The sequence below is a fragment of the Myodes glareolus genome, chromosome 21 (assembly GCF_982192425.1).
Source record: "Myodes glareolus chromosome 21, mMyoGla1.1, whole genome shotgun sequence".
Classification (NCBI taxonomy): Eukaryota; Metazoa; Chordata; class Mammalia; order Rodentia; family Cricetidae; genus Myodes; species Myodes glareolus.
Window position 1 is genome coordinate 51,704,777 of NC_142046.1, and position 27,233 is coordinate 51,732,009.

The 27,233-nt window shown below is 38.5% G+C and overlaps 1 protein-coding gene across 2 annotated transcripts in view; it reads right to left on the reverse strand.

Moving 5' to 3' along the window:
* Positions 1–27,233, reverse strand: part of Tlk1 (tousled like kinase 1) — a 103,580-nt gene that overhangs the window by 54,926 nt on the left and 21,421 nt on the right. For both annotated transcript variants that reach the window (XM_085680972.2, XM_048426250.3), the window contains 2 exons: positions 19,369–19,487; positions 6,052–6,123 (listed from right to left, as the gene is read on the reverse strand). In XM_085680972.2, coding sequence (XP_085537098.1) covers positions 6,052–6,123; positions 19,369–19,487 — 191 coding nt within the window. Of the gene's footprint in view, positions 1–6,051; positions 6,124–19,368; positions 19,488–27,233 lie in introns of those variants that run through there.

Genomic DNA, 27,233 nt, shown 5'->3' on the forward strand with positions numbered 1-27,233 from the left:
ACAAATACCAAGAAGATAAAAAGCAAATTAGTTCTAGCAATAAAACATATTTGTAAATGTCGCTGTTCAACTCTAGTTTAGCTCATGCAGAATTACAAAAGGTGAGTATTAAAGAGAACTTTGAGGCAAAGTGGAATATGGCTGTGTGTCTGCTTTATGTAAGCTCACATAAGAAACACAGACACACTACTATGTTTCTCCTATGTCAATTATTGAAAATAATATAATTCAATGATATAAGCAAGGCAGAGAAAAACATCCTAAGACAACCAAAATTAGAGAGAGAGTAGGAATAGTGTTGATATTAATAATCATAAACTCCTTGATTTATTATTGTTTACTGAGCTAAGTGTGGGGACGGCAAGTGTACAGAATTTAGAAAAAGCTCAAGAAGGGAAAAAACACTGTATTTACATAGGGAAGCTCAAAGCAGGCTCAACAACATGAGAAAACCACAGGATCACTGGTAATAAGGAGATACAGCATGGTGACTGCTTCTGTGAAAGTTTAACCACCCCTTAAGCCCCAAATCCATTCCCACTTTACTTTTAAAATAGAAAAGCAGAGCTGGAGATTGGCTCTAGTTTACTAACCAATATTGGAGGAGCGGTGCAGAAAGAACTTGATTATACTGGGAGTTAGAGGGAAAGGTTACTGGATATCCTGGACTATCAACCTCCCAGATACACAGGAAAAGGAATGCTCTTAGCCCAGCCTATGAATAAAGCCCACCTACCACCTGAACTTCATTCATTCACACCCTCTTTTGGGGTGTGGTGGCTAGCTTTCTATCTTCTCTCTGTGGCACGTCCCTTGATTTCCCCCCAATGCTGCTAGGATCCTTTCTTCTTGTATTTACATCAATACTGTGACTCTAAATATGGTTTCCCTTCTGTCACAATCCAGAATCTGACAAAAACAGTCACTCTCATCACTGTCCCATCATTCTTCTCCAGCACACAGAGCCTCTTCATCTATCATCTATGGAACCCGACCCTAGGTGTCAATCTTAGGGCTTTTTACAGTTCTTTCTAATCTCTTCGCTGTTCTCCCCCACTGCCCACCGATCACAACAGGTAGCCCATCTTTGTCACCATATCCATCTTCCCTGCTAACATTTCTCAGCAATAAGCACATTATTAAGGTGAACTCCTTCAGAGCAACAGCTTTCAGATCTTTAGGTCTGAGGATCCCTCTCTAACTCTTTAATATTGTTGAGGACACAGTGAGGGCTAATCTTTACTGGTATACTGGGATGTAGGACCACTTAGAAGACAATTCTGTCAATAAAGATGGCACCAAGGACTGAGGTCTCTGACTAAAACGGCAGAAGCAAGTGAAGCACCAGCACTCACCTCTCTCTGACCATGGACACCATGAGACCAATGGCCCTATGCATCTTCCAGCTAAGCTGCCATGCCTTCCACCATGAGGAAATAAGCTCAACGGGGGTGGAGGGAGCCCTCGGTGATTGTGTGTTGCTGACATGAGCATACAGGTATGCCAAGGACCCCAATGGCCCTGGTCCATGTGCAGATGTTGACACTGTGAACACTAAATGTCACTCTGCTTGAGACTGCTTCACTAAGACAACCCCTACGAAGATTAGCTAAACTTGCCTCTTTGTTCAGCTGTATACAATAACCCCACCTCCTCCTTCAGCCATATAGAAGAAACCTGCCTCATCCATTCAGATGTATAAAATAAACACGCTGAGCTTCCTCTTCATTCCAACTGTACTCTGTATGTGCCATTTTCTCCACTCCTCACAACCCGTCAGGTAACACACTAAAATGCAGATCAAGGCAAACTTCTTTCCTTAAGTTGTTCCTGTCAGGAAGAGGCTAGAATAACCAAACTGCTTTCTTTCTGGTACAACACAAATACAAATATTTACCTTTCAAGATTTTGTCACACCAGGACAAATACATAATGCATAAATCAAAAGTGTGATGTCACCAAGTGCTATATAGTACGGAAATTATAAACGCAGGAAAAAAGGAAGGAAGGCAGGCAGGCAGGCAGGAAGGAAGGAGATAGCAGTTTCAAAAACTCTCTGGGGAAGTTTCAGGAACGCCAGGAGTCATTAGGCTGCACTGTAAGATGTGGTTGTCTGTACCTAAGCCCTCATCACGACCCATGCCAGAGATTACTAGGTTCTTTCCTCTAGTCTTCTGCTACCTGCAGTCCCACCTCACTTGTCCATCCCAGAAGGACACAACTCACTACTACCATTCACTTTGTTTGCTTGTCTGTCTCAAAGGCAAAATACTTTATATCATCTATCTAGGCCCCTTCCCTTTCCTTCTTTTCCTCAATATCATCAAAGTCGATCCATTCTTCTTTTTAAATCTAGTGGAATGCAAGAGCTTTAAAAAAAAATTTGCAGAACAACTGCCCTAAGCACATTAACAGTTGAAAAACAGGCCCTAGATTGTGACAGTCACAGCAACTTCTCAGTGAACTCTAAGGATTGTGGTGGGAGCAGAGTCTAAAAGTCAACATTGAAAACAGTGTACTTAGAGCCTCTCTCAGGGATTGGCCTTTTATAAAGAAGGCAGTACTGCCTCACAGACTCATCTCCCTAACTCAAGTCTCATCTCCCTCACAGTCTGTCCTCTACCCTGAGAACTATCAGGGGAGCCTCTGATACTTTTTCAGCTTGTTTCTCCCACTTCAAGGTTCTCCCATCACCAAATTCCTCACTATGAAATTCAAGGGCCTTTAAAATGTGATCCCCATCTCATATCACTCCATACCACTGGAATTTGTTAGGCTGTGTAGTAAAATGTCTTTGGTGGTCTGAAGAGTCATAGGCCTGAGAACCACTGCCGTATCTCCATAACTAAACTGGCCCATGCTTCCTTCCACACAAAAGTAAAGACACTGCAATCCCTTAGCCTGCTGCCTCCTCACACTCTGACTTATCCTCTGGGATGCTAATGCACCTCCCTCATCTCTTCCTTCCTTCCCTTACAGGCACAGAGAGCTGAAGGTTTCCTACCCTTGGCTCTCAGAGTACTTTGCACGACACTGTCAGAAAACAATATCTGCCTGTCTCCTCCCAAATGCTGACCTCACTTGAAGGCAGAGATGCTATCTTATTTATTTTCATATTCTATGGCTGGGCTAAATGATCAGACAACTGATACTCAATAATGCTCACATTAGATTTTTGAAGACTGAATAGACTCAGAATGATGTAAAAGAAAACAAACCAGAACATTCGTATCAAATAAGTAGTTGCACTATCAAGAGGAAAGTATCTGCATGGTAAGTGTGTAAGTACACATGAATGAAGGTGTACAAGTATGTAGAGGGGCCAGAGTCAGTGTCTGTTGTCTCCCTCATTCCCTACCTTATTTTTTGAGCCAGGGTCTCTTACTGACCCCTTGAGCACAAAGGTCAAAGGTATGCTGCCATGCCCAGTTTTGTACATGGGTGTTTAAGATTTCACACTCAGGTCCCTGGTTTTGCACAGTGCACTTTACTTTCCAACCCCACAAAAGGTTTTTATTCTGTAATCCTACAGTTAAAAAGTCATATGTACAGATTAAATAATACACAGATGAACCAAAACAAAAGTGTAAAGTAAAGCAGATTCAATCACCCTAATACTGGCTGTGAGGTGTTCTTCAGCGGTAATAGTAAGAAGACAAAGAAAGATGATTCTGGGTGTGTGAGCAGAAGACAACTGAGGAAAGAGTTAGTTAAAGTCCTAAATACTAAAGGAGCAAACAGATAAATGTTCAGCTGGTAAATCAAACAGGATGTGCACACATTTCTACTCAAGTTTGTAATTAAATCTCAGGAGGAAAAGCTAAAATAACTGAGGTGAGGGTATGGTCAGGTGAAAGGACAACTAATTAAAAAACACAAACCTTTTAGTACTGCTTCCATGCAGAAAACAAACACTGTAATTTTAAAACTATATCAAGGCCTTGGTTCTGTCCCAAAAATAACAATCAGGAAACAGATACCAAAAAGGAATAAGTGGTGTCAAGAGACAAGGGACACGGTTTAAATTATACCACTCAGTGTATACAGAACAAAAACTACTTCTAACTCGTGACCATTTACTCCCAATGCCTTAAAGCATGGCCTATGAACATTCATATTTGGTATGTATGAAATTTCATCTCAAGGAAACTCATTAATTAAGGTTCCTACTACAGAGATAAAGCCTGCAATTCATTTTCCTTAGATAAGTAACTTCTGACATAGAAATGTAGAACAATAACAGTCAATTCTTTTAATGTAAGGGAACATGTACAACCTGAGAAAATGTCAAAATACTCTGATACTAAGCTTAACTATCAATTTGTAAAATTCCCATATGCACAACACAGGGCAGCAAAAGCCAAATAATTTTTCAAGATTTTCTATTGCTGTCCCCAATGTCAAAATGTCTACACAAACAAATTTATGTATAAGTAATACAGCTATTTAAAATCCAACTAAAATATAGCCATTGAATTCTTTAAAGGGAAATTTTATTATAGATTAATTCCTCTATAAGAATCCAAATATTTGATCTATATCTTGCATTGTGAATATTGGTTAACTAAGGAACCATTAAACACTTCATCCCCTATGAAAATATTTATATAGGGAACCTAACTTTTACTATGCTTTGCTACATATATATATGCAAATATATATGGTTAACAGAAAGGAAAAACACCTAAAGTTATTTTATTGCTCTTCACAATACAAGATTATGAAAGAAAATGTGAAATTAATGAATATACTCATCTATGAAAAAAATCAAGAATATTCCAAAGTCCAAAAGAAATAAGAAATATTCTTAATTCATTTTTTGGTTTGTTTGTTTGTTTTTTAACTCCACTTGGATTAGAACTAACCTATTTTAAAGGTCTCAGTATACAGGTGCTAATCTGAAAAACTGAACTGTGATAACTGATGCTACAGGGGCGACTAACGCTTACCTCAAGGGAACCTACTGCAGATAAAGTCCCGTCACTTGCACAGTCCTTTCAGCTGCCTGCCAGTTGTCTCTGTGGAAGGGAAAGCCTGATGAGTGAGAACCCTGTGCCACACTCCTGTGGAGTGCAGGGTGCCTGTACAACTGCACACAACTGCCTACCTACAGGTTCCTAGATGCTCTCAATAACAAACAGCTACAAAGATGCCACCCTTGAGTTTCTCTCTTCATGAACAAGGAAGCCAAATGCAGTAAGAATTCCTGAGTGTTAACAACCTACTGACAGAAAAAGGCTACAAGAATCAAGTATAAATGATTTACATTGACAGGAAAAACACAAACATGTATACATGCCGCATACATACACACATAAATCGGTTTAAATAGACAGAATTCTATAACCTAAGAGAAAGGCTACACCCACAAAAAGTCATTCTATCAAAACATGAATACTAAACCCAACCACATTCGTGTCAACCATTTTTAGAAGACGCCATCAAGTATATCATGCACAGAATAGGCCACACCATGGACCTAAATGTTCACTTATAAATACCACGTACTTCTTGGTGAGGTCAGTAAATAGATGCTAGTAAAGGGAATTTGTCACATTTCTTAAAAATATGCAAAATGAAACCCATCAGCTTGATTTCACAAGAATTCTATATAGATATATTTTTATAACTAGGAAAGCACACAAACCCTTATAAAGATCAACCTAAAATGAGAAATACTAAAAATTCAAAAACTATGAACTGCAGCATATTTCAAAACCCACCTTCATCATATAAAACCATGAATTGCTGGTTTTCCATTGACAACATCTTTGTATTATTTATGATCAAATTAAGCTACAGAATTGAAAAACTGTATTCTTTCTAATGCCAAATCCAATCTGCAATCTAAACAGTTGTGCTTCATCACGGTCACCCCACTCCCTACCATCACCCAAGGGGGCGGAGAACTACATGGAAAATTGTAAAAGAAAACTTCAAAATATTAACCTTCAGTACCACAGCTGTTAAGGGGGGAAGGAGAGGCACTCATTTAAAAAACGATTCCAGCTTTTACTTTCCCAGTATCACATTTAAAATAAAATCACTTACCTCTGATTCTTTGTCACTTAAAGATCCTAAGCTTCCAAAGCTGTGATTAGAACTTTCATTATTTGTTGAGGCCTGTGAAAGATTTTTAAAGGTGAAAATTAGGAGTTACATTAAAGAAACATATTACAAGGTATAAAACCAATCATTATATACATGAAAATTCAGTATGATTTCTTTAAGGAAATCATGTAAGGTAAATACAACAAATACCATATTCTCAACGTCACAAATATTTGGAATGATTTGCCAAGCTACCAAAATTCTGTTGTTTCAGGAGCTTACTTGTATGGTGATTTTTTTTTTTTTTTTACAATATCAATTCAAAAGCAAAGAACTGGGTCATGGCTGGGGCACAAGACCACTAAAGTTACCTGTCAATGTAAGGAAGACTCATCCATGCGCCTCATTCATAAAGATCACATTCTAAGTCTCATACTTTCTTTCTTCATAGAAACAGACTGCCTTTCTGTTCTGTTTTGATTTAAGAAACTCTTAACAACTATGGCAATGTTAACTGCTTAGCTCACTGCTTAGCTCAAGTTTCCTCGTTTTCTGAACAACGTATTTTTGAGCAGGGATGGAAACACATAAGCGTTCTCTCAGTAGGCTGGTGTCTATTTTGCCTCTGCAATGCTTAGCACTTTGTGGATTTATCCTTACAGGAATGTTCTGACCAGATGATGATGATGATGGCAAGTTACTACACAAATGCAAACCAACTGACATCCTTAGATGTCTCTTTTTCTCCCTCTCCTTTTTAAGAGTAGCTACAAATTTTACTGTTAAGTTACAAACTGGCCTAATTATTTGTAGATAAATTTCTGGTAACAACTGTGAGTCACTTCTTGTTATGAACACTGTAAGGCTATCAACACAGAACGGCAGCTGAAATGGTTAAGATTCAAAGAGTATTGGGACAAAGTTTAAATTGAGCAAATTTGTCAAAGCAGAAATTCTGTCTCTGGAGTAATGCAGGAGGTGGCAAAATTTTTGACCATCTGTAAAACCTCATGAAGATACACACAAAACTAAAGAGTTATCAAAAATCTGCAGACACAAACAATAAAGCCAAGTGACAGGAAATTCTGCAGATTCTCCCCAAAACAGCAGATGTGGACAAAGCACAAACAACTACAAGGGCTATATGGAAAACAGCAAAAGAAGAAAGGCTGTCTACAGAATGAAAACAGGGTACCACCAAACACCAAAAAACTCACTCTTTAAGTCAGCAGACAAATTAAGGACAGAAGCTGTAACCTGGAGACTTTTGCCCTTTGAAATGGTCTTTAAGTACAAGGAGTCCATCCACAACTAAAAAAGGTTAAGACATTCATCTTAAATGAATCCTGGAAAGACCTGTTCATAAAAGGGAACAAAGTAAAAGGAGTGTATATTATTCTGTGAGGAATTAAAAGGAGCACAATAGGTACAATAGCAATAGAGGGAAAGAAATATCCAGATAAAAGTCTAGAAGAGGGTCGGGGAAAGATGGCTCAGTTGTTAAAAGTGCTTGTTGTGAAAGCATGAGGCCCTGAGATCAATCTAGAAACAGAAGCAATATTCACCTGTAATCTCAACCCTGCTGAGGCAGAAAAAGGAACATCCCTGGGGCTTGTTAGCCAACCAATCTAGCCAAAGGGAGAAACTCCAAGTTCAGAGAGAGACGGGGGTCTCAAAAAAATAGGTGGGGGGCTGGAGAGATAATTCAGCTGATGAAGCACTGGGTGCTGATCCAGAAGACCAGGTTTATTTCCCGGGACCCAAACAGCAGCTCACAACCATCAGGAACTCTAATTCTGGAGGATGTGACTCTTCTTTCTGGTCTTTGCAGGGACCAGGCATGCAGACGTACTTGCAGTGATGAGCAGACATACTTGCAGGTGAAACACCCCAACACATAATATCAAAAATAAATTTCTAAAAAAGGTCTATTTATTTTTATGTGCATTGGTGTTTTGTCTGCGTGTATGTCTGTGTGAGGATGTCAGATGCCCAGAACTAGAGTTACAGACAGCTGTGAGCTGTCATGTGGGTGCTAGGAATCAAACCCAGGTCATCTGCAAGAGCAGTCAGTGCTCTTAACCCCTGAGCAATCTCTCCAGCCAAAAAATATTTTTCCCCCCAAGACAGGGTTTCTCTGTAGTTTTGGAGCATATCTTGGAACTAGCTTTTGTAGACCAGGCTGGCCTCAAATGATAGAGATCCACCTGCCTCTACCTCCCAAGTGCTGGGAGTAAAGGCATACACCATCATCACCCGGCAATAAATAAATAAGTAAGTAAGTAAGTAAGTAATTTTATGAAGTGTGTAGTGAGGAAGAAGACACCAGCATCGATCTCTGGCCTCCAAAAACATATGCACCCCAACACACATGTGTTAACACATACAAATTTCAGAAGGCATAGCCCAGAAATTTCAGAAAGAAAGGAAAATGCCTCAGTTTTGAAGTGAATCCAAAACCAATAGCACAGGGAACTCTGTGGGAAAAGTCAGGCTGATTCTCAAAAAGCAAACAAAATGGGTCAATCTTATGAAGTTACTACAAGAAAAAACAAAAGTGTAAAAGGAGCCCAAATTTACAAAAGTGCCAGAAACACCCACAAAATAGGTAAAAACTGTAACTCACTATATCAAAATGAGACACAGCATTACAAAGAGTTTATAATAAGAAAGATCACTACAATCAGATTTTAAACATGAAAGGTAGCAGAACTCAGGGAAGCTTCAGAAATAGTATCAGTAAGGAACAAGCAATAAACACAACAGAGAAGGGTTAAATATTACAATGGACATTTTGTAATCACAAGGAATACAATAAAAAACTTTTATTTATAGATTTATTTGGGGTGTGTGTGTGTGTGTGTGTGTGTGTGTGTTGACTGTGTGGAGGTCAAGGACAACTTGCAAGAGTCAGTTCTCTCTGTCCATCATGTGCATTCCAGGGATTGGACTCAGACTGTTGGTGTGGCAAGTAGCACCTTTACCCACTGAACCATCGCATAGGCTAAATAAAAAGAGTTTGAGAGAAGGCAACTAGGGAAGCTACAAAGAATTAACAGAGAGAAGAGATTAAAGACTAATAAAAGGAGAAAATAATAAAAATTATAATTTAAGGACAATTTCCTGCAAATATTTTAATTTACGACTGGGAAATAAGACATGCCTATGAATATCAACTCAGAAGAATAAGGTGAAGTTTTCCAATGCTCTATGCCAGAAATAAACATTTAAGGAAAGCAACTGTGAGCATAACATTTTAAATCAGTAAAAGGGATTTTTAAGACAGCGACTGCTATCTGAATACAATCAGGAACCACTGCTTAGACAACCACAATGAAGAGCTGAACCTCTGAGCAGTGAAAGGAAGCAACAGAGTATTGTTTGCTTAATGACAAGAACCAAACAAATAATTTTAAGATATTCTAATTATACCACTTACATTATTCTTCAAGAGCCACAAATCCCAGTATACTAGACGCAGATTCAAATAAAAATAATATAGTTCTGAATTTGAATTGGACACAAGAACTACACTAGAGCAATTACAAATTGGATCAAAATCTTCAGTTTCACTGGTTAGGAAAAATGGTTTCTGGATAGCACAGCAGCCACGATGAGGAAATATGTAGAAAACAAAGAACCACAAAGAAGAATTTCTAACTTCTGCACAGCAGTTCTGTGCTCGTCTCTAGCTGACCTGATCTGTGTTAAGATCAACTCTAAGCAATTCAGAGAAGTCTGCAACCCCTGAGCAGCGATGTGGTGACTGGGAACCCTGTGGCAACACAGTTATGCTGTCCTGAGAAGTTAACTAGCTGCTGTAGAAACGATTTCCAAAAAACACCAACACTCTCCAGAACACACCACCCAGTCATTTTGTCAGAGATAATGGAGTAATAAGTAAAATACCTCAAAGTAGCTACAGACATGCTAAAATGACATGTTACATATGCTTGTAAGAAATGAACAAGTCAGAATTTTTATGAGAAGAATAAAACTAGAGAAGAGACAGATTGGACTCCAGAACTCGAAAGTTTCACCTTCATGAGCACCTCACTCACTGCATGGGCAAAACAGCAGAGTGCAGGGGCAGAGTTATCCAAACTAGGTAACAGGCAGGCATTAAAGTAGTGTCCTCTGGGCACCAGTAAGCAACCTAACTTACATGCAATTAGTCACAAGAGAGAAAAGGAGCAAGGGCAAAGAAAAGAGAGACTCAAGCTTGGTGAAGACATAAACTTACAGGCTCATGAATTCTCCTACAAGATAAGAACAAGAAAAATCACACCTAGGCACATCAAAGTAAAATATCTGAGACCAAAAAGCAGAAAATTTTGAGAGCTAGAGAGGTGACTCAGTGGGTAAAGGAGCTAGTCACTGAGCCTGACAACCTGAGTTTGATCCTCTGACCTGCACCTTCCCACCCCACTCACACACACAAAATTCTTCAAAAATAAGCCAGGTGATGGTGGCTCACGACTTTAATCCCAGCATGTGAGAGGTGGAGGTGAACTCAGTGAGTTAAAGTCAGCCTGGTCTACAGAGCAAGTTCCAGGACAGTCAGGGCTGTTATACAGAGAAACCCTGTTTTAAAAAACAAAAAACAAAACAAAAACAAAGAAGAAGAAGAAGAATTTTTTCAAAGACAGAATCAGTAAGAGTTCATCCAGGCAAGGACAGATGATATTTAAAAAAAGAAAAAAGAGGAGGAGAAGGAGGAGGAGAAGGAGGAGGAAGAGGAGGAGGAGGAGGAGAAGGAAGAGGAGGAGAAGGAGGAGAAGGAGAAGGAGAAGGAGAAGGAGAAGGAGAAGGAGAAGGAGAAGGAGAAGGAGAAGGAGAAGGAGAAGGAGAAGGAGAAGGAGAAGGAGAAGGAGAAGAAGAAGAAGAAGAAGAAGAAGAAGAAGAAGAAGAAGAAGAAGAAGAAGAAGAAGAAGAAAGGGATGGAGTGAAGGAGGGGGGAGAAAAAAGAAAAGAAGAAAAACTGCTCTGGAAACTTAAAATGAAAATGGAAGTGGAAATCACCACCACCACCACCATAAAAACAAAGACACAAAGAGCTGAAAGAGGAAAGAGGGACTGTGTATATGGTAGCGGCTCAGAGCTGACTGTTCTTCCAGAGGACCCAGTTCCAGTCCTAGCATCCACATGGTGAATTACAACCATCTCTAATTCCAGTTCAGGAAAATCTGACACATGCACACGATATGCTTACAGACAGGCAAGATATCCATACACATAAAATAAATATTTTTTAAGAAGCTAAAGAATCCTTCTCCAGAAGAAACCAAACAATCACAAGAAAACTAGACTATACTAATTTCTGGTTCAAATAATGGTAGGGGGAGGGAGGAGGAGGAAAGGAAGGATGGTGGTGGTGGAGGGGAAGGAGGATGGTGGTGGTGAGGAGAAAGGAAGGAAGGAAGAAGGATGATGGTGGTGGCGGAAAGGAAGGAGGGAAGGATGGTGACTGTGACAATGATGATGAACCAAACTTTCCTAGAACTTAAAGGCATGAATTTTTTAAATTAGAAAGAAGGGCTGAAGAGAGATGGCTCAGTGGCACCTACTGCTCTTGTAGGAGCTGAGTTTAGTTCCCAGCACACGTTAAGCTCACAACCTCCTCTAACATCAGTTCCAGGGGATCTGGTGCCCTCTTTAAGTACCTGTATCAGTGTGAACATACCTACACACATAGATATAATAAAAATAAAGACACCTTTAAATTGGAAGGATGTTTTTGCTGAACCAAGCAAGCTCAAGGTAATGAAGATTAAATGCTAGAGATTAAAAATAAGGTCCTAAAATGCTTCAGAAGAAACAATTCATTCACAAGGATCAGAAATCAGAATGGATTAAGAATGATGAACACAGAAAACTAAAAGGCAATAGAAGAACAATGCTTTAAATTTGAGAAAATTATTTCAAAACTAGAATCCTATTCCTAGATGGATAAACAAAAAATTATGAGAAGAAAATGGGCAAGGTCTCAAAACATTCACCACATTTCTTTCCAAAGGAAGTGACTCGAGAATGTGCCCCACCACAACAAAGAAATAACCCAAGAGACAGAAGAGATGGGATACAGGGAATATACAAATTAGATGGAAATAAATCTTCAGGGTTAGAAGGGTGATTCTAGAACAATACACATGCCAGAAGAACAGAGCACAGTGCCTCGGTTAGAAAGCATGAACAAAGTACGTCAAGGACAAGGGAAAAGAAGGGAAGAATAATTAGTGTTTTAAAATGATGTCTGCACCTCTCTACAGAAGTACATGGATGATTACACTAATTCAATAAATAACTGCTAACCATGGAGAAAACGAAAAGATTTACAAAGGAAATATAATAATGGAGTCATTAAGTTCAGCTATGAATAAATTTACAGCAAAAAAATGTAAGCACTGAACTACCAATTTAGCCATAAATTAAAGCACTAATTTACTATCAAAATTAAATAAGGCAGAGTCATATACTTCTGTTAAGGCAGAAGATTGGATGATTTCACAGTTAGCTCCTTGCCTTCTACAATAAAAAGTCATTACGTAATGGATCTGTTGTTGAACTCTATTTGCTTTGTTACTTTCTTTCTACTTTTGTGTTGGCATCACCCTGTCTTAATTTATCACATTTCTGGGCATCTAATAGTACAACTTCCCCAGCTCTGTACTGTCCTTAAATACTATCTCAAAAGGTCACTTAGCCCCACCTAGCCTTGAATTCACAAGTATGTTTTCATACCTTTGCACCTTGACCTTTATATTTTGATACAAATTTTAAAAATTTGTTAATTTTTAACCTTCCTCAAACATTGCAATTTTTAATTGATAGTGCACTGCTCTACAAACTCACACTTACCTGAGATGACAGCATTACAACATTGAGTCTTTCCACTCATAAGTACTGCAGTTCTCATTCATTCAGGTATTTTTTATTTCTCTGTACTTTACAGCCTTCAGAGAAACTGTCAAGCATCTTTTGTCAGATTTGTTTTGAAGTATATTATCATTTTTATGTTATTGTACAGATTATGTTTTCAAAAACTTACTTTCCATTTTTGGCATGTAAAATATTACTAATTCTGGAATGACTTATATCCAGTGACCTGACCACGTGTATCCTCATAACCTAAGAATAATCTTTATTCCAGTATCAGAAGTGGTAACATAGTAAGCTATGCAAGCAAATATAATGAGACATTCCCTACAGACAGGGAGCACTACTATTGAGCTCTACTATTTATTTTAACAGCCCCATCACTACTATATGGATCATGATGGTATAATTATAGCTACAATCTTGCCTTGGCCTTTTATCTTAGGCTTGGATTACATTTATAAGTCACATCATCTTGTTCTAGGTATTCCTATTTAAAGTCAATTATTTGAATGTTAACAGTCTTAGTACAGATTCCTTGGATAGTAAAACCAGCAATTTCTCAATAAATACCATTTATTCTTAACTTTACCTACTGGGTCAGAATTAAGATGTACTTTCCCATAGTGCCCTGTGTCATGAAGTGATTTACTTAATACTTTTGTTCTTTGATTTTAAAACTTAGACTGAAGCTTAATCTTAAAAATATTTTATCAAATAACAAAAAAACCTGCTATAAATAGAAGTAATCTGCAAATTGTATATAGAAAATAGTATGCTAACTAAGTAAATTATGTTTTACAATTAATCTTATAAAAATATATTTTGTTCAACTATGTTCATAGAAGCATTGTTTGTCATAGCCAGAACCTGGAAACAACCTAAATGTCCCTCGACCAAAGAATGGATAAAGAATATGTGATACATTTACACAATGGAGTACTATACAGTGGAAAAAATGGCATCTTGAAATTTGTGGGCAAATGGTTGGATCTAGAAAACATCATATTAAGTGAGGTAACCCACACCCAGAAAGACAAATATCATATGTACTCAATCAGCAGTCACTTTTAGACATAAAGCAAAGAAAAACCAGCCTACAATTCACAATCCCACAGAACCTAGACAACAACGAGGACCCTAAGAGAGACATACTTGGATCTAATCTACATGGGAAGTAGAAAAAGACAAGATCTCCTGAGCAAATTGGGAGCATGGGGACCATGGGGGAGGGTAAAAGGGGAAGGGAGAGGAAGGGAGGGGAGTGAAGAAAAATATATAGCTCAATAAAAACAATAAAAAAATTAAAAAAAGAAAATATTTTTGTTAAGCTGTTACAAAAAGGTATTTTTCCTAACCTCAATGTAACTCACTTCTATAAGAGACCATTTAATCACTTACATATTTAATTTTTACTTAATGCAAACACATTTACAGGCAAAATGCAGAATTTCAATACATGACAGTCAAATCGGGGTAATTGTCACTTCCAGTTCTGATCACCTGTTGCAGCTCCCTTCTCACAGTTCCATACAAAGTAAGAAACAGATGGCACACATCAGTCACTCTCACTGCACCGTAGGCTATCAGAACCTGTCCAACTCGCTCTCCCCAGTTTCCCACTATCTACTCTTCCCTCTCCCCTTCCTTACTTTTGGTAATTCTCCCTTGAGATCAATTCTTGATTCCACACAGCACAGAAGACATGCAATACTTTTTCCTCTGTAGCTAGCTTATTTCACCTACCAATGTCCCCGAGAGTCTTTCCAGTTTTGGCACAAATGGCAAATGTTTATCTTTTAAAATATCTATTTATTGAGCAGGGCGGTGGTGGCGCAAGCCTTTAATTCCAGCCCTCTGGAGGCAGAGGCAGGAAGACCTCTGTAATTTTGAGGCCAGCCTGGTCTACGGAGCGAGTTCCAGGACAGCCTCCAACAAACAAACAAGTCTATTTTTACTTTTGTGTATATGCTTGTGCCAGCTTGTCGTAAGTGCACCAAAGTATCCAGAAGAAAGCATCAGATTCTCTAAAACTAGAAATACAGGCAGTTGTGACACCATGTCAGTGCTGGGAACCCAACCCAGGTCCTCTGGAAAAGTAGCCAACACTCTTAACCACTGAGCCATTAACAGTTCTGATAAAACTTAATTTTTTTTGAGATTTTATTTATTTTCATTTTATGTGGATGAATTGTTTGCTGAATGTATGTCTGTGTATTGTGTGTGTCGTTCCCACGGAGGCCGGAAGATGGTGTCAGATCTTCCACAACTAGAGTTACACATGGTTATGAGCTGTCATGCAAATGCTGGGAATTGAACTTGGGTCCTCTAGAAGAGAAGCTAAGGTTCTTAAACACTGAGCCATCTCTCTTGCCCTGAAATTTCATTTTTATCACTGAAAAATATCCCCCTCTCTCCCTCTGTGTGAATGAGAGAGATTTTCTTTATCAATGCATATCTTAATTTCTACAGCATTGATTAGTGTTATAATAAGCATCAGCATTCAGATATCTCTTTAATATACTAATTTCATTTCCTTTGAGTATGTTCTAAGAAGCAAGACAGTTAGTCCACCCTGTAGTCTTAGGTTTTTTTGAGGCATCCTATATCGCAGATGGTTCTCCATAATGGCCACCCTAATTTGTATTCCCACAGGCAGTGACTCAGAATCTCTTTCTGGTGAGAGTGAGATGAAGAAACCCCATTACAGTTCTGATTCGCACTTCCATGACAGCTAAAGCTTTCACTGGTAATCTTATCAAGACATTAAAGAACAATACTTAAACAATACTTAAATTTTTTAAAACTGAGACTACTAAATTCTAAAAACTAACTTCCTCATTTAAATGACTTCACAGTTTAAGTCTTCATGTAACAGGTGTAAAGAGAGATCAACTTCCAAAATTGTCCTCTGGCCTCGCCACATGCACGCACAGCACAGATATGCACACATTCACACTTAAGATTTAAAAAGTAGAAATTTATTTATTAAGTCCCTATGTATCTAGCAAGCATAAATTAGGCCAAAGAAATATTAAGGATCATCACCATAGCCGGATCAAACTATAATCAACCACCTACTTTAACAAAGTTTCACTGGAATACAATCAGTCACACACACTAGAAGGCTCCTTGAGTGCCATAATGACAGAGCTGAGAAAAGCATTTGTGGCAGAACTCATATGACCACATATATTCACTACTGAACCCTGTACAGAAAGTTATCAAAATGCTTCTACACAGGCTGTATGAAAATTCAAGGTTTGTGTGGTGGTGGTGGTGGGGGTGGAGGGGGTGTCTGAAAGAACTGAATGCAATACTGTACTTCACCAATAGATGCCCCCATCAAACCATGCTTATCTAATATAAAGTCCTTGGTTCCCTAAAAAGCACTGTTTCAATTTTGAATTCAAAACTAAGTCTTACACAATTAACACTTCCTGCCTCAGGTACTCAACCTCCATTCTGATTTTAGATCAGTCAAGCATCAAAGGTTGTTTTGTTTTGTGCTGTCTTATATTTTTGGTGGGACTATAAATTAACCTGCCTACATACTACAGACATTCTAAAGAAGTTCCTGACCCATGCCTATGGCTAAAAATAAGAGAAAAAAACACAAAAGGAACATGAAACTCAGCAACTCTTTCCCCTAGAGCAGCGGTTCTCATTCTTCCTAATGCTGCAAACCTTTAAAACAGTTCCTCATGTTGTGATGACCCCCCAACCATAAAATAGTATTTCCTAACTGTAATTTTGCTACTGTTATAAATCATAAATGTTTGAGACAGGAGCAACCCACAGTTGAGAAGGACTGCTCTAGAGCTTGGGATCTCAGAGCGGCATAAGCACAGGGAAGAGGTAAAAGCTGTTACTCATGGGCTGGGGTCCCTGACAAACACCACAATCAGAAGGGAAACAGTTCCTGCGGTTAAGACGGCCTTCTGTCCAGTCTCATCTCCTCAGCCCCTGAATCAGCTTGTTAGTTTCTTTCCATCCTTGAGATAGCTAAAAATCTGGTTTCTTTTTCTGTAAATAAAAACCAATATTGGTATAAAACGTAAACCACTTCAAAATGGTTTACCAAAAAATCTGGAATGGACAAAAGAAGAAAATGAAATCATCAATTCAGACAAGATGACTTGTCCATCTTAGCATGTAACCAGGCATTTGGACTAGCACTAGCTCTGAACAAGACTGTCAAGTGGACTAGGCTTTGGTTCCAATCCACAATTTCAATCAGCATTGTCATTATTCTGTTTTTAGCTATGCTAACTGCCAACTATCCATCTATTATTGTGCCCTTAGCTCTGTTAGTTTTCCATTAATTCTAAACAATAAATTCAGGAACTTAGATTTCAGTCTGAACCTACGAATATAAGAAAAAACCCAGTATATGTTCCCATTTCCTTAGACATCTTCAATTCATTGACACACTACTTCAAAATATCCATCAATTGCTGGGCAGTGGCGATGCACATCTTTAGTCCCAACACTCAGGAGGCAGAGACAGGTAGATCTCTGTGAGGTCAAGGCCAACCTACTATACAAGGCTAGTTCCAAGACAAACAGAGCTACACAGAAAAAGTTGGTCTCAATGTCCCCCCCCACACACACACACAAAAAAAAAAAGGAGGAGGAGAAAAGATATCCATTAGACTAATGGATCCAGTTAAAACGTCTCGTATTTTAAAAGAATGTTTTGAAATATAGGTTTAATTTACAAAATATTCTAGCAAGCCTATTAACTCCCATGAACTAGGTTCAATGATAACTGTGTGAACCAACACCTACATACACGTTAATAGCTATACCTATTCTGCTCTGGCTATTATTAAATGACTATAAACAGCTGAGACAAAGATGGGCAGTGGTGGCGCACACCTTAAAATCCCAGCACTTGGAGGCAGAAACAAGCAGATCTCTGTGAGTTCAAGGCCAGCTTGGTCTACAGAGCTAGTTCCACGACAGGCTCAAAGCTACAGAGAAACCCTGTCTCGAAAAAACAACAAAAACAAAACAATACAAAAGATATCTGAGACAGGTATATATAATTTTGCATGCAAACAAAGATCATTAAATAAAACCTGACACATAACGAGTACTTTAAAATATATGCTGAGATGCTAGGCAGGCAGCTTAAATGTAGAGAACTTGCCTAACACACACAAGACTCTGGCTTCCTTACACGCAAACACATATGAAACAGATGGCTTTTGTTTTTATTTTCACCTGATATCATCAGCTTAGAGGTAAAGAATATTATTAGTAAATCAAACAGTGGCTGTATTTTTTTGTTTCCAGAAACCTTGCTAGCTCTGGCTACCAGTAAAACAAAAGCAAGTTTAGAAGGTACAAAATTTAAAAATTGTGTGTTTCTGTGTGTGTGCAGATAGTAGACATACAGATACAGATCTCTAACAAAGAAGGTAAAAGAAATCTACAATGAAAACCTTAAAGACAAATTGGAGAAACTACAAGGTAAATCTCTAGAACTAGCCTAATATTGTGACAATGCTATAGTACCAAACACAATCTACAGATTAAACACTAGCCTCCATCAAAAACTAAACACATTCTTCACAAAAACAGAAAAAGAAAAGAAAATCCTACAACTCACATAGAAATATTAATGACACCAAGTAGCCAAAGATACCCTAAGCAAAAAGAACAAGGCTAGAGGTATCACATTACCCGATTTCAAATTATATTACAAACCTGTAACAGACACAGCATGCTAATGAGACTAACACACACAGATGAACCAAAGAGAGAACACAGAAACCCACATGGGGACAGCCATGTATTCTCAACAATGGGGCTAAAAATGTGTGTTGGAGAGAAAAGACAATCTATTCAGATTTGGTGAGGAAAACTATATATCCACATGCAGGAGGAACTACTTTCTCTCACTCTGCGCAAAAATTAATGCAAAACAGTGAAAAATTCATTTAAACCTCACACTTAGAAACTATATGGGAAAAGCAGGGTAACACTTCTATATATAGATATAGACAATACCTTTTGTTCAAGAAATTAATAGAAAGAATTGCCAAACACCATTGCATTAACATAGAAATATTCTGCACATCAAATAAAATCAGGTTTCTAAATATTAACTTCTTTTCTTCTGCACATTATAAAAATCAAAAAGTAACAGTCTGACTTAAACATATATTTATTTAGGACTTCTGCACAAAATATTCTTTGTAGTTTCAGTGTTGTGTGTGTGTGTGTGTGTGTGTGTGTGTAAGTCTCTGTGTGTGGTGTATACACACACTATGGTGGCCAATGGACAAGTTGTAAGTCTTAGTTCTCTCTTCCAGCATGAGAGTCCTTGGATTTAAACTCTGGTCACCAAGCTGTCTCAGCAGCCCCACCAAGTATGTCCTAGACCACTTAATACAAAGAAAGGACAGGAAATGAGATTAAAAGTTTACTCACTTTCGCTCCAACACTGCAACTCCCAGTGCTCCCAGTGCTCCCAGTCGCAACTCCAGTAAATCTCGCTTCCAATAACTCTTGTCTTCTTGGATCCAGACTGTGAAGCTCATCCATTGCACCTATTAAAAAAACAACACATACACATGTGTGTATGAATACATATATACATTACATATAGTGAAAGTACAATAAAATTTACAAATGAATGCTATAAACAGAAAAAAACTTCGAAACTACAACTGATTTAAAGGTACACCCCATTTAACAAAGCACCTTATAGCAGATATATACTTTTGACTATAGCACACAGTACACCCAAGTCAGCATGCACTCACTCACAAACAAAGATTTCACAAAAACATTTGGCCTACTATAAGGATGTAAACAAGGTAGGTGTTGTGGCATATACCTACAATCCTAACACTAAGGAAGGTAGGGCAGGAAGATCATGAGTTCAAGGTCAGTCTAGGCTACACAGAGAGCTCTAGGCGGCATGGATTATATAACTCATCTCAAAAACATACGAAAAAAGGAAAAGAGTCCTATACATTGTCAATTCAATTCTAATACATTAAGGGGTGAGAAGAACACATTAGTTGTGAGTCTTAAGCGTCATAAGTCAAAAGGAAAATTCCTCTAGGATACTCAGAGCCTTAAGTTCAAACCTCAGCACCTTGAAATAAGGGAAATTTACATTAGATATATTTTATAATTAAAACATTCAACTTTGTAAGAACTAATGAATTGGATTTCATCAAAATTTTAAAGGTTTGTTAGTGCAAGACATTTCCACTTCAGATGAAAAGAGAAGTGAGACTATGAGAACACTATGAGAAGTGTTTCCAAAGCACCCGAGTGTTCCATAACTCTCCTTTGGCCTGACAACTGGTTGATACTGCACCAACACTTAGAAAGAGAAAGACAGGCTGGGCAGTGGTGGTGCACACCTTTAATTCTAGCACTCAGGAGGCAGAGGCAGGGGATCTCTTACGAGGTCAACATGGTCTACAGAGCGAGACCAGAACAGGCTCCAAAGCTACAGTGAAACCCTGTCTCAAAAAACCAAAAATTAAAAAAAGGAAAAAAAAAGAAAGAAAGACAACAGGCCCTACTTTGTCCAGGACCAGCCAGCAATAACAAGGTATTTTATTTCCCATTGTTCTTGCAAATCTATAGTTTCTTCTAGGACTGAACCCTTCCACAGGTGTTCCTTCAAGTATGCACCTGGAGAGGAGGCATTTAAGATGAAAATGTTCACCCAATGCTGCCACTTCAACAGTTTAACCCTTTCAAAGGCTTTTAAAAGAAGGAATAGATGACAGTGCCCTAGCACAGGTACTGGCACCGAAGAGGTGTTAGAGAATGCACTGGCAGGGCCTGAAAAATCAACCTAGAACACTGGAGAGTTATTAATACGTAACCATATCAGCTAGGATGCTTTCAATCAATAAGATTCTTGGGGCCTTTTGTAGCCCAGTGCTGTGAACACTCTGCATTTGAGAAGCTCTGATGTCAAACAAAGATTTGTCAACTTTTTATTTAAAGAGACCCTAAGTATTTCAATCTCTGTAGGCCAACAGGCAAAATCATGTACACATTTACCTAACAAGAGAAAAGGCTTCCACAAACGTTATGGACAAAACTCAAGTCATAGCCATTGTGAACAGTATCCCACAATACAAGTCTGCTAGCAAGAACAGATTTGGGGGGAAAGAGAATACCTCATTACTAGGATTTTCTATTCCCAAAATTTCTTGCAAATACCCACCCATAAATGCTAATCTGAAATGAGTCTCTGTATTTATCTTCAAATAATTCTTTTAATCTTTTAATATAAAAATCACTTTCTTGTAACAAATCCAAAAATAAAAATATGATCCAGCTAAATTCATATAGCCATTCAAACACTCACTCAGTCCCTAACTATACTAGCGATGAACTGCTATATTTGGAATGGTTGTTTTGAAGCCCAGAAGTTTCACTCAGGGTTTTACATTTTCACTATCAATTACATTCTTAGATCTTACTTATTTTTATGTGTGCATGTACCTAAGTGTATGTATATGCACCACAAGCATGCAGGTACCCGTAGAGGCCAGAAAAGGGTCTTGTATCTCCAGAAACTGGAGTTACAGATGGATGTGAGTTGTCATGTGGGTGCTGGGAACTGAACCCAGGTCCTGGACAAGGGCAGCCAGTGCTCCTGATCCTGATGTTACTTTCACTGGCATGGGTACAGCCAGGGAATACTGACCCAGCATGTGATTTTTGTTCAAGACCATTGTAGAACTGTATTGGGAGGCTCTTTTGGCATTTGCCCTGCAGTGTCACTACAACACAGAACCAATTTAAGGTCAGTAGAAGCTCCTGCTGTACAGTTAAGGAGATTCTGAAACATGGGAGTTTCCTTTGTGCTTGCTACACCATCTAAAAATGCCCTAGACTACAGATGGAGCTGAAACTACTCCCATGCACATCTGTGTTCTGCCTTCTCTGATGGCATTTGTGTACACAAGGGGTAACATACTTCACTATGTGCACACTCTTTAGTTTCTTGTTTTGGTTCTTCGTTTTTTGAGACAGGGTTTCTATGTGTAACAGCTTTGGCTGTTGTGGAACTTACTCTGTAGACCAGGCTGGCCTTAACCTCACAGAGATCTACCTGCCTCTGCTTCCTGAATGCTGGGATTAAAGGCTTTCATCACCAAGCCCAGCATGTGTATGATGTGGGAGGTCCTTCTGTATATGTGATGCTTTTATTGGTTGATGAATAAAGCTGCTTTGGCCAATGGCTTAGCAGAGTAAAGTCAGACAGAAAATTCGAACAGAGATACTGAGAGTGTGGGCAGAATCAAGAGATGCCATGTGGCCACCAAAGGAGTAACATGCCACACTGGTAAGCCACAGTTTCGTGGCAATACACAGATTTTTAAAAGTAATAGTATTTGATAATAGTAATTGGTAACGGTTCATCCTCTTTGATGATAAAAATTTCAATCTCAGCCTTTAACAAACTGTCAAAACAAAACAAAACACTACCAAGCCAGTCAGGACACTCCGCTTTTGTTGTTAACGAATATCCATGGAGGCAATGCCACTTTAATGAGAGTGAATGGCATTTGTCATTCACATATTTTCTGCAAATTATCTGCTGATGAATAACACATTAACAACCATAGGCTTTGAACATCTTTTTTTTTTTTACTAGCTTTGTGAATCTGCATAATTTTTATCTGTTCCACACATACTTATCACTATTCATTGTAGCACATCTTAGTGAATTCCACTTCTGTTTGTTTAGGTGTTTCCTCAACTTTGAAAATACTTGTCTGTAAGTACTCCACAAAGAATACTCAAAAGGTTAATTTTTCTGCCACTCTAAACTTGTCAGTGAGTTCTCTAGTAAATAACAATAGAGTAGCACCAATAACATCTGCCAACTGCTCAAGAGCCAGGAGAATCACTATATACCATGTGCCTTGCTTTTTAATTGACTATCAAAGCCACCCCAAATGTCCTTAAGTGTTAAAAACAATTACTATTGCTAAAAAGCTACAAGCTTTAAACAAGCCTCTGGACATAATCTTTTTGACTTCTATGATCCAACAATTTAATTAACAAAACACCAGTGAATGACTCTGCTTAGCTAACAAATGAAACTTGTTTGGATGCTAACTTAGTATTTTTTTTTATTTCTACTTTAAGGAATAAATTATGCTATGATGAGATACTTCATTTCAAATTTTCCAACTATACTCCCAAAAACTGGGAATGCTTGATTGTTTCAACATATATTCTTCTATCTCAGTTGTACTGTTAGTGAATAATAAGAACAATATTTTGCTTTTTTGATAGTTAATTCAACAAAATAATCCAAATTCCATTCAGAGGTCAAGGATGTAGTTCTGTGGTAGGCCGCACGATTAGCATATACAACACTTACTTCAGCACATATGTGCACACAGGGATTTTTGTGTGCACACAGGGATTTTTGTGTGCACACAGGGATTTTTGTGTGCACACAAACCATTCAGAGTCTATTTTCTCTTGTTTTGATGGACATGAGCTGATAATAAAGAAAACAAGTAACAGAGGCCAACAACAGCTGACAGTCAAGCCACCAAGCACTCATCACCATCCATCTTTCCTGCGTTCACTCCCAAAATAACAGCTGCTTATTAAAAATGAAACACAGGAAGCCCCCAAACTCCGCTGAGGGTCAGGCGCACCTATACAATCATTTAAAAATATTTTTTTCAACTGTCATAATTTTCTGACTAGATTTATTTCATAATGCCAATTTGTTTGCCATCTGAACAAGAGTATGCATTTTTATCTTAAAAACAAGCAATTTCACTTCGCTCTTTGGGCCCTTAATAAAGAATACAAAACTGCTAGCAATAATGAAAAGTGCACATTAATTAAAGTTAAACATATCCCACCTGTAAGTCCTAGCACCTGAAGTGAGCATTCTGGCTTATTTTTCTATCAGAGAATCTTTTTTCTCTTTTTTCCAACAATGAAGATTGTGCATTACAATAGCTCCTGATATTTATAACTTCAAAGTGCCAAAAAAAAGAAGTTCATGATATGATAAATTTTGTGAATGTTAACGTACTGCTAAATGAAAGAACGTGCATTAAAATTCTATCCAATTCTGTCTGGGTTTGATATCTGTTACTAGCCATCATATGTTCAGAAGCTCGCCAAGTTGGCAAGATCCAATGCCCTACCACCAAAAAATAGCTCATCAGTTTTGAAGAATAAAACCTCACCTCAACAATGTCTTAGATGAGAAAATAAGAATGGCAGTTCTCACCAAAACCCATGGCACAATATATGTTCATTTGTTATCTGGATGCTCTCAGTCATATGACAAATTCTGTCTCTGCTCTTGGTACCAAAGACACAAAGCCATGTGTTTTAGTCATTGTTTTGAAAATGAATACTAGGGTCAGCCAAGGCTACACAGAGAGACTCTGTTTAAACCAAACAGCTCAACAACAAAATCTTGATAGGTATCACACCTACGTGAAGGGGTTTATTAGGATTTATTGTCAAATTACCATACCCAACATAAACATGAAATTTTACAAAACAAAAAGCTGCAAACATTCTGTATTTTCTAGTGAGACACTCACAAACTTTAGAACTGAAAAAGCGGTCTGACAGCCAGCCAGTCTATTATAGTACATTCGATATGATGGAGCATTAGGTAACTGAAAATGGCTTTCACGAACACATGTCAAAATGTGGGAAACCTCAGCTATGGAAATGTATGTGCCAAGTCTGAGTTCCTTCAGAAAATACCTAGGTGTGGCCCTAGAGACACCTGCTTATGACAACAGCAAACCAGAAGAACATCTAGGAGAGAAAACAAACAATTGTCAAACTAAATTTGAAAAGAATGTTGATAGATAGGGTTTGGAGAACTCGTCAGGATTTCTTTGTGTGTCTGCATATAGATGTGCGGGTACTTGTATAAGAGGACAAGAGGTCAGTGAGTAATTCACCACTTGAGGTGAGGGAGATAGATCTCTCACTGAATCTGGAGCTGGTTGCCAGGAATCCCCATAAGCCTTGTCTCTAGCTTCCCAGCCCTGGATTACACATTTACGTGCTATACCTGCCTTCTATGATGTGAGTGTGGGAATCCGAGAATCAGAACCAAAGATCTCATGCTTGTGAGTCAGCCCTTTTCAACCTGATCCATCTCCACAGTCGGGAATTTCTCTCAGTCAAGGTGTGAAGGAGAAGGACACTGGTGAGTTTCCCTGTCAGGACTTATCTGCTTACCCAGCAGTAAGGACAGAGATTCTGCTCTAAGGATAGAAGTCTGCTCTGAAGCTGACAACTGACTCTAATGATTCAACTGTCATCAGGAAAGAGCATGAGATAACAAGGAGGAAAGAAACACACACAGCACAGTGCAGCATACAGAACCGAGGAATAAGATGGGAAGACTGTTTCATTGCCATCTATATACCAAACTTATCCACACTTGGGATCCTTTGAATGACCAATGCTACTATACATAAACCAAAAGGACAAGACATTGTTGCAACTTGCAACATGAATGAAGATTTAAAAAAGTAAAAGAACTTGAAATGACTTTGGCTGGATGAATCATATATAATCAATATTATGAAGCACATGAGGTAAAATACTATGCAGCATTAAACACTGTAAACTTACCTACCTTATTTGATCGTATTACACAGGCAAGGACTGAATAATTCTCCATCACATAGGAAAAAATTAATTCTGGATCTATTAAAATGTACAATAGGGTGAAAATTTAGCATAATGACATATGCATACCAAGAATACATGAGGTCCTTGGTTCATTCTCCAAGACAGCACATGCACACACACAGAGAGAGCTGAAAAAAAATATGGGGTCCTGGGTTCCATCTCAAAACCAGCACACACATACACACACACACACACACACACACACAAAGGAAAAACTAATAAACACTTTTATGAAAACTTTGTATTATTTTCACATCTTCTTAGATGATGAAAAAGACTCACAAGACTAGGAATGAAGACTATAATGTATCACATTCATTTTCAAAGAAACAATCAAGAACCTTAATACAATGACCCAATCTATGACTATTACAAGGTGATACGACTCGTTATATGTCCTCAATATTACATTCACTGCAATCAGCTTCATTATAACTAGTTCATGAAGAAAGAGCTGTTCACAAATTAACATTATTGGCATAACGTGGTTGCCCCTCAAAAGACTTCACAAATTGTCTTCAAGATATTAAAGGAAAGGGTATCGCTGCCTCAAATTCAATCTACAACTCCAGAGAGCTAAGCACTGACAAGCTGACTCTAATCAAAGTCTGTACATAACTAAAAGTAATCTAAACAAAAGAAAGAAAATGGCAAGAAAAAGTTATTCAAAATTTGAAAACCAATTTGTGTATTTAAAATAAAAACAGGTAGCAGCTTCCGGCCTTTAGTGGCTAATAACTAGACCAATCTTCTCAGGGAGGAAGTCAGCTTCTAGATACCAGGTACTGAAGAATCATTTTATAAGTAAGGTTGTGTGTGTGTGTGTTTCCATATAGTAAAGTTCAATTGGAATTACACTATGCATGGGATAACGCTCCTCCCAGAAAACCACAGGTTACTAAATAAAATGCCTAGGGTCAAGTGTGAGACACCATTTCTCAAGTGTTCAGGGAAGTCCTGGGACTCCCAAAACAATCCAATTTCTGGCTGGATTTAAAGCCCACTCCAGAGGAAACACATCCCTGGTACTGTAAATCTGGCAAAGAACCCGTGGTTGGGGAGCTCAGAGGCCCCAGGAGTGACCCTACTACCTTGCTCTGCTAAATGAACATTTTATCAAGTTGGCTTCTAAACTTTTATCTCTACACGCATCGATCAGTGCAGCTCTCAGACCTCATCAGAAGTTTCCTTGTGTAGTGGATGGTGGGAAATGCAGAAACTCACAACTCTGTCAAGTGCAGAGTGTCAGTGTAGTGCTCAGCCACAAATGAGACAATACAATACTCAACACGCACACATACACACACACACATACACACACACACACACACACACACACACACACACACACACACACACATTTGTCCCCCATGAGAGAGGAGGGACTAAGATTCTAAAAGTTGGAGGTTTCAGAGAGGCCAAGCACAACAGTATCCTCAGGACCACTGCACCCATGAACTCACAATGGCTGTGCTTGCCTGCACACGACCTGCACAAGTACAAGCCAGTCAACATCTAGCATGGAAGGGAGAGGAGCTCACATACCCGAGTAGCTGTGGACATTTACTGGCTTTGGGGAAGGGTGTGGACCCTAACAGAGGATGGATGGC